Below are 9189 nucleotides of genomic sequence, written 5' to 3'. Positions count from 1 at the left end.
CTTGCATTGTTAAGAGACAAATCTATCAAAGTTAGTCATCACACATTGTGGCTGTTGCTGTGCAAAATGTTCTCCTAGTTATGCTCACTTCACTCAGCATGAGTTCATGCAAGTCTTTCCAGGATTTACTGAAGTCTGCCTGTTCATCATTTCTTATAGCACAATAGTATTTCATTACATTCATATACCACAACTTATTCAGCCATTCCCCATTTGGTGGGCATCCACTCAATTTCCAATTCCTTGCCACCACAAAATGAGGGGCTATAAATGACTTTTTACACATGGATCCTTTTCCCATTTGTATGATTTCTTTGAGATAAAGTCCTAGAAGTGGTATTCCTGGGTCAAAGGGTACGCTACATTTTTATAGCCCTTTGGGCATAGTTCCAAAATGCTCTCTAAAATGGTTCACAACTCTACCAATAATGCATTAGTATTCCAATTTTCCCACATCTTCTCCAGCATTTATCATTTTCTTGTTTTGTCATGTTAGCCAGTGTGATAGGTGTGATGTGGTATCTCAGAGTTGTTTTGATTTGTATTTCTCTAATCAATAGTGATTGAGAGTATTTTTATATGACTATAGATGGCTTTAATTTCTTCATCTGAAAACTGCCTACTCATATCCTTTGACCATTCATCAATTGGGGAATGATTGGTATTCTTATAAATTTGACTCAGTTCTCTATATATTTTAGAAATGAGGCCTTTATCAGAGACATTGGTTGTAAAAATTCTTTCCTAGTTTCTGCTTCCCTCCTAATCTTGGTTGCATTGGCTTTGTTCAAAAACTTTTCAATTTAATGTAATCAAAATTATCCATTTTGCATTTCAAAGTTCTCTCTGTCTCCTGTTTGGTCATAAATTCTTCTGTTCTCCATCAATCTGATAGGTAAACTATACCTTGCTTACCCAGTTTGCTTATAGTATCAGCCATTATATCTAAATTGTGTACCCTATTTGACTTTATTTTGGTATATAGTGTAAGCTTTTGGCCTATGCCTAGTTTCTGCCATACTCTTTTCCAGTTTTACTGGCAGTTTTTGTCAAATAGTGAATTCTTATCCCAGAAGCTGGGGTCTTTGGGTTTATCAAATAATAGATTACTATAGTCATTGACTACTGTGTCTTGCATGCCTAGCCTATTCCACTGATCCACCACTCTATTTCTTAGCCAGTGCCAAGTAGTTTTCATGATTGCTGCTTTATAAAACAATTTAAGATCTGGAATGGCTAGGCTACCTTCCCCTGCTTTTCTTTTCATTAGTTCCCTTGATATTCTGGACCTTTTGTTATTCCAAATGAATCCAGCTATTATTTTCTCTAGCTCTATAAAATAATTTTTTGGTAGTTTGACTGGTATGGCACTGAATAAGTAATAGTTTAGGTAGAATTGTCATATTTATTATATTAGCTCAGCCTACCCAAGACCAACTGATGTTTTTCCTATTATTTAGATTTGACTTTATTTGTGTGGAAAGTGTTTTGTAATTGTGTTAATACAGTTCCTCTGTTTCAGCAGGTAGACTCCTAAATATTTTATATTGTCTACAGCATCTTTAAATGGAATTTCTCTTTCTATTTCTTGCTGTTGGGCTTTGTTGGTAATATATAGAACTGCCAATTATTTATGTGGGTTTATTTTATAGTCTGCAACTTTGCTAAAGTTTTTCTTATTTCAAGTAATTTTTTACTTGATTCTCTAGGATTCTCTAAGTATATCATCTTAGCATATGTAAAGAGTGATTGCTTTGTTCCTTCTTTGCCTATTCTAATACTTACAATTTCTTTTTCTTCTCCTATTTGCTAAAGCTAATATTTCTAGTACCACATTGAACAACAGGAGTGAGCATGGACATTAAGTCATCATCTGCAACCCCATCTATTAAAGGTTAGAACTATTTTTAAATAGCATTTTGTTTTTTCCAACTACATGTAAAGACGATTTTTAACTTTCATTTTTTATAAAATTTTGAGTTCCAAATTTTTTTTTTTATTTTTGCTAGGCAATGGGGTTAAGTAACTTGCCTAGGATCACACAGGTAGTGTCAAGTGTCTGAGGCTAGATTTGAACTCATATCCTCCTGAATCCAGGACCAGTGCTTTATCCACTGCGCCACCTAGCTGCCCCTTGAGTTCCAAATTTTCTCCCTCTCTCCCTTCTCTCCTCCCTCCCTGAGAGAGCAAGCAATTTGATATAGGTTATGTATGTGCAAAAAAGGATGAAACTATTAAAGGATATTTTGGCATATGTCCTTAAGCCTCTGACGTTGACTTTTGGAAGGGCAATCATGTCCTCCTTTGATGACTCAGTCAGAGAGAGAGAGAGAGAGAGAGAGAGAGAGAGAGGGAGAGAGAAACAGAGGGAGAGAGGGAGAGGGGGAGAGGGGAAGGGAGAGGGAGAAGGAGAGGGAGAGGGAGGGGGAGGGGGAGGGGGAGAAAAGACTTTATAGTCATGGTTCTGACTTAGTGTATTTCTAAAGTCATGGCTGAAAGTATTTGCAAGGTTTCTTCTAGCCACAGATGCTGTGAAACCCTCCCTATTACACTTTGTATTCTGCTTAGATGACCCAGATTCCACCTATTGTACTTACCAAGCAAAAGCTGTGTACCCTCTGATTTCTTTATCTGGCTCCTGCAAAACTTACCTGTGGTTTTGTCCTCCATGAATATGTCAAAAGCAATCCTTCCCACAGGCCCAGCATCTGCAGGGGGTCGCTCGTGCTGGGGTATGGGAGCGCTGCTGAAAGTGTCTAGCATGATGGTTCTCTGGTCGGCGGAGCCTGAGATTAGGACGTTATCGATAGCCCAGTCATTCTGGTCCAGGCCATCATGCCGAGGCTGCCACCAGCGGAAGCGTGTGGCAGTCTCTTTGGCATCAGGAGGAAGGAGAAGGTTCACAAACCTTAAAAGAGCAATGGGAAGAAGAAAAAATAAAATGAGACAAACTTCCAGCAAAAGAACATAAAATCATAACAAGAAATAATGTTGTAGGGGACAGCTAGGTGGTGCAATGGATAGAGCACTGGCCCTGGATTCAGGAGGACCTGAGTTCAAATGCGGCCTCAGATCGAATACTTGACACATACTAGCTGTGTGACCCTGGGCAAGTCCCTTAACCCCATTGCCTAGCAAAGAAAAAAAAAGAAATAATGTAATTTAGAACGTGGCAAAGTTGTGGTGTAATTGAAAGAACGGAGCACTGCATTTAGAGTCAGAAGATGAGAGTTCAAATTCCAGTCTGCCACCTGTGTGACTGGGCAAGATAGCTCCCCTGCCACTTGGGGCAGAGAGCGTTCTCTGAAGGATTTAATTCTTTCACCACTGAAATGCCTGCTATTAGACCCTGCTGTCCTGATTGGTCCATGCTCACACAGCCTACTACATCTAGGTCAACTCCTGTCTTGCTTCACTTTAGTCCTAGACTATTTTTGATAGCAACAAGCCAGCTACCTTGCTGTCACGTCTATACCGTTTGTTCTCCTCCTCCTGCCAGTTAATGAAGCATAATCTGCCATTGCCAATGGGCAGGCTGTAGACATTTACTTTCTATTCACTATCCTTGTAACTTTCCAAACCAAAATACCCTTCCCTAGCCATCACTCCCCTATATATCAAATACAAAATCTTCTTTTTGGCATTCAAAGCCCTTAACAATCTAGGCACCCTTCTCCACCTTTCCAGTTTTCTTACACCTTACACTCCTTGCCACGTACTCTTCAATCCAGTGACATTAGTCTCCTTGCTCACACACAAATAAGACTCCATTTTTTGGCTCATAGCATTTTCTCTGACTGTCCCCCCATGCCTGGAATGCCCTCTCTCCATCTGTGGCTTCTCTGTCTTCCTTCAAGTCCCAAGTAAAATCCTTTCTTTTACAGGACACCTTTCTCAATCCCTCTTAATTCTAGTGCTTTCTCTCTTTTAGTTATTGCCTATTTATCCTGCATACAGCTTGTTTGCAAATACTTGATTGGTTATGGCCAAGGGCTGTCTTTTGCCTCTTTTGTATCCCTAGTCCTTAGGACAGTGCCTGGCATATAGTAGGCACTTAACAAGTGCTTATTGTCTGACTGTAGATTTCTGCACTAGAATTTAAGCTCCTTAAGGGCATGGGTTGTCTTCATTTTTATATTATAGTGCGGTGCTTGGCCTATAGTAAACAATTAACGTTTTTCCATTCACCCATTCAGATATTCATTCAAGTCATTTAACCTTGTAAGGCCTTCAGCTTTCTCTTCTTCAAAATTAGAAGATTGTATTAATTCAATTCTAAGAACACTCTTATCTCTAAAAATCTTATAAAATACTCCTGGGGGATTCTAGGGATAGCATGAATGCTGGATGGGTAGCTACATGCAAGGGATGGGACATGTCATGCAGGTGGTCCTTGGGAAACACAGAGTTCACAGGCACATTGCTTAAGCTGACCTATAGTCAGGATGCGTCCAGTGGTGCCAGCATTTTAGATATGTGTGTGTATATGTATGAATATGTATGCATATATATGCGTACACACACAGTCTCTGCAAGTCATTCTAGGAGGTTTGGTGCTTTTAAGGGCGACATTTCCTGGATCATCGTAGCAATATACAGTATATGTCTGCCCCTGGAACCACTTGGTGTAGTGGAAAAAGAAAATTGGTAATAGAGTTAGAATAGAGGGGTTTCAATATGGTCTTTGACACTAGCAGTGTCACTTTAGACAAGTCATTTAACTTCTCTGTTTTCTTGTCTGTCAAATGGGGCTGAAAACGCACTACTCACCACACAGGGCTGTTATGAGGAAAGTGTTTGGTAAATCTTAAACTGCTATAAAAACGTGAATTATTATTACTCATTAGTTGCCTATTGTCTTAATGTTAACTATGTACTTTATATTCTTATAAAAATTAAGTTAAAAAATATACTCTCACATTGATGTTCTGTAAAGCCTAGTATTTTTCTTTGAGTCAACAAAGGAAGACACGAATGAGTTTCCTAATGTTAACTTCAGATAGTTAAGGACAGACAACAATATATGTTTTTATAGTTCACTGTAAACTGGGTTGCAAATGACAGCTCAGAGTTGATCATCCTTTGATATAATTTTAATAATTCCTAAAGTTCTTTATCCTTGCCTATCTTGAACTGTTACTTTCTGGCCCATTCTCATAGCCCCATTGATCTTCCTTCGGCATAGCAATTCACCCTTAGGAGGAGCTTAGTGTCTCTAACAAACTTGGGGATTTCACTGTGAATTCCCTCTTGCATATTTATTTAGCATTTATATGGGCAGGAATGTAATCCTGATCTTAAGCCTGGAGCATTTGCTTCAGACTCTCTTTGGTGGAAAGCATGATGACTTCTATGCTACATTAAATAATATACATTTCAGCACCAATTCACTGTTATCTACACTGTTCATTTAAATTTTCCTGTGTTCTTCCCTACACATTATCTACCACTGTCCATTTGAGAAGTTTTTATCTATCCTATCTTTAAATCAGTTGTCTGTGTACATTCTTCCTCATCCCAACCTACTTGATTTTTATAAATAGCCTTTGAACCTTGTCAAGGTTTTCTGAAAGTCCAAATTACACTCACAGATTATAGACATGCTAATTTACCCCCTCAATCAATGAACTAAAGTATATTAGTCAAGTATGATTCCCTTAAAAGAAACCTTCAAGTCCCCCAATAGACTTACTTAACTGTTTAGTGATTCTACATTAAAAAGTTTGTCCTAGAATTTTCCTTTCACAGTAAAGAGTAATATATCATTTGTCTTGATGCCATTGTTATCTCCTTTTCCTTTTAGAGCACATCTTTTACAAGATGCACTCTGATGTACCACCAGTGTTTATTGAATTAAGTAATGTATGATCACCAGCCTTTAATGTATTTAAGGAAACTCTCATTGCTTTTCAAGTACTCCAAAATGTGTTCTTTAATTTCTCTTTTGACTTTGTTATAGTCTTTTCAGTCATATCTAACTCTCTGTGACCCCATTTGGGGTTTTCTTGGCAAAGATACTGGAGTAGTTTGCCATTTTCTTCTGCTCATTTTGCATATGAGGAAATTGAATTAAGTGACTTGCCCAGGGTCACACAGCTAATAAGTGTCTGAGGTCAAATTTGAACTCGGGTCTTCCTGACTCCAGGGCCAGTGCTCTATCCACTGTGCCATATAGCTTCCCTATCTTCTGGTTTACCAAAATGATTAGCTTCCACCTGATTCAGCTTATTTTATAGACTTAACTGTACTTCTTGGCGGGGCTATGTTTTCAAATATACTTTTTTCTCTGCAATAATCTTTCTTTTTTTTTGACTAGGAAGTCAAATAGGATCTTTGTTCTAAGTACTTCCTTTTTTCTCCCCCTTAGGTAATTGGGGTTAAGTGACTTGCCCAGGGTCACACAGCTAGGAAGTATCAAGTGTTTGGTCTGATGCCGTATTTGAACTCAGGTCCTCCTGACTTCAGGGCTGGTGCTCTATCCACTTTGCTACCTAGCTGCCCCAGCTAAGTACTTCTTGGGAGATGAATCATATTTATTTTGAGTTTTCAACAAAGTGTTTTTTAAAAATGGTCTTCAGGATTCCTTAGGACTACTGAATTTTTTAACTTTCTCCCTTAACTTTTCTACAAGTCAGTAGTTACATGATGAACGTTTTTCATCCCTCCTCTTTTCTGCATCCCTTTAACTACTCAGGAGCAAGTGTAGTGTATTTCTTTTCCTTTTGGGTTTTACAGCTAAGTTCTTGGCTTTGGACATTTGTTTTATCCAGAAACCTCATCTCCACGTCTTAGCTCTGTCAAGGAATGCGGAAGAAGGGATTCCTTCACTGGCTGTGAGGTTGGATTAGATAGTTGATGAGGTTCCTTCTACCAGTAGAAGGATGTGCATTATTAAAATCTTTCATTGTTCTCCCTTGGCCTAACTGTGCAACTTCCTCAGTCATAGGAGTTATTGTTGGTATGAGAAGATTACATACCCAGGTTTACTGTATTGGTCATAGAAAATTTCCATTAGAAGGTTCCAGGTAATGCCTCCATTGACGGAGTATTCCAGAAGGACTCCTTGGTTGCGGTTGTTTGGTGTTATCAAGCATCCATACATAAAATAAAACTGGATAAATTCAGCATTGGTGAGGTTCAGGTCCACTGTGACTAATACTCGACTACAGCCCTAAAAGATAAATAAAAGCAGAATGGAAAACAACAACATCAATAAAAACTTTAGCATGTAGTATTTAGTGAGGAAGCTGGTTAGAAATTTCACTGGTATTAAGTAATTACAAAACCAGAGGGAGATTTTTGTTATCTACATATCTTGGAGCATAAACAATCCTATGTTTTTAATTCAAATTATTGGCTAATTACTACACTTAATTTTTTTTAAAAGCATCAGCTACTAATCAGATGTTGAACTGAGAATTATTTTTTATGTGATGACAGTTTTAAATGAATAAAATTTATTTATGACTACATCTGGAAATTGTTTGCCTAAATTATCATCAGATGCCCTAGGAACACTCCTTGTCTCTGTATAACAGCTTAGTACAGTGCCTGGCACACAATAAGTGCTTAATAAATGCTTGTTGCCTTGCCAATGAAGAATTATAGGCATGTTAGCAAATTAAATGACTCATTCCTTACTTTTTGTGGGCAGTATAGCTACACAGAAAACTATTTTGCTTCAGTTTAACAGATGAATGAAGTTAGGACAAAGGATTTGACCAAATCGCCCATAATCACTAGGAGAGCTAGGATCTAATCTCCTGATTCCCAGTTAATGCTTGTAATTATTCCAACCCTTAGTGCTTAATGTGTCCTCGGTGGTTTTAGAGTAAGACATAATTATCATAAGAAAATAAATCATGAATTTCAGTAATATGCTCTGTTATTCAAGACAACAAGCTCTAAGGCAGTGTGGGCAATTCAAGCAGGAAGATGGTAGATAATGAATAAACGAAAAATAATTTAGCTCCCTGATAAAGGTAGGGGAGGCAGCAGGTGTAACAAAGAGTGGATTGGCTTAGAGTTGGGGAGCTGGGTTCAAATCCCAGATAGAATGTATGTTGCTGAAATGCAGCGTCTATTTCACTTTGTGTTTTTGTATCCTCCATGTCTACACAGTGCCTGGCTCTTGTAGGTGCTTAATTGCTGGTGAGTGCTTGTTGACTGATTAATAGTTGTATTAAAATCCCATCTCTGATACTTAGTAGCTGTTTGATATGAGGTGAGTCACTTTTTTTGTGACTCAGGTAATTCTTTAAGTCCCTAGAATTTATGTACAAAATCATGGTTCTGTTGATCTGCCTTGGTGGAGGGAATTCCCATACCAGGAATTCTCTTTGCTATGGAAATAAGAGCTCCTTTGAGAATGAAGGCAATTTGTGTTTGATTCTGAAGTAATGGTACTAAAACAAACAAAAGTCATTTTTTTTTCACTTCAAATGTGGAATGATTCAGAAGAGGATTGGAATCTGAGGTACTTCAAGGAAATGTTTTTCTCATCAAAATTCTGTCATGGTGAACCAGCAGTTGTGGCTACAAGCATAAGTGTCTTGTAATTATTGATAATTACCAAAAAGGATCGATTATCATTAATAAATTCAGGAGCCATTGAGGCTCACTTCACAGATTTTTGGCTTCTAAATTCCAAATCTGTGGTAAATTCAAGAGTTTTCAATTAAAACACCATCCAGATGGCAGCTTTCCAAACATTATGCAAATATTCTTCCCCTGATGGACATGGTATTAATTTAAATCATTTTTTATGTGCACTTTAATGTGACCTGGGATAATACTACCCCGTATAATTAAGCTAAACCAAATCATGATTTTTGATAAGAAAACATAGGCAATCTTTCGTATTTTTGCTTTTTGAAATGTCAGTCTGACTAGAGATTTGTATAAATATGATGACAATGTCCTGACTTCTTATTAAGCTTTCAAGTAAACTTAATGAAGAACAAAGTGCTTCAGTGAAGTTAATGGATGAAGAAATGACTGAAATAAGGATAAGGACTAGACTTGCAATTTCATCAGTATAAGGGACTCCTTCCTATGTGAAGAAACTTCCTCTACCGATGCACATCATTACCTTCCCTGCACAAATCCTACTCTTTTTGTCTAGGGCATTGAGCAATGACCTGCCCAGGGTCACAGGCCAATATATGACAGGCAGGACTTGATACCAGG

The 9189-nt window shown here is 37.9% G+C and overlaps 1 protein-coding gene across 1 annotated transcript in view; it reads right to left on the bottom strand.

The window, feature by feature from the left end:
- RELN (reelin) overlaps positions 1-9189 on the bottom strand; it is a 549610-nt gene that overhangs the window by 43190 nt on the left and 497231 nt on the right. Inside the window, exons 49-50 of the mRNA XM_027838603.1 lie at positions 6978-7171; positions 2652-2908 (exon numbers count right to left, since the gene is read on the bottom strand). Coding sequence (XP_027694404.1) covers positions 2652-2908; positions 6978-7171 — 451 coding nt within the window. The remainder of the gene's footprint in view (positions 1-2651; positions 2909-6977; positions 7172-9189) is intronic.

This window comes from Vombatus ursinus, unplaced genomic scaffold (genome assembly GCF_900497805.2).
Source record: "Vombatus ursinus unplaced genomic scaffold, bare-nosed wombat genome assembly UNPS02014830.1, whole genome shotgun sequence".
Classification (NCBI taxonomy): Eukaryota; Metazoa; Chordata; class Mammalia; order Diprotodontia; family Vombatidae; genus Vombatus; species Vombatus ursinus.
Note: the sequence above shows the minus strand (reverse complement) of the source record. Positions and strands in the feature narration are given on the sequence as shown.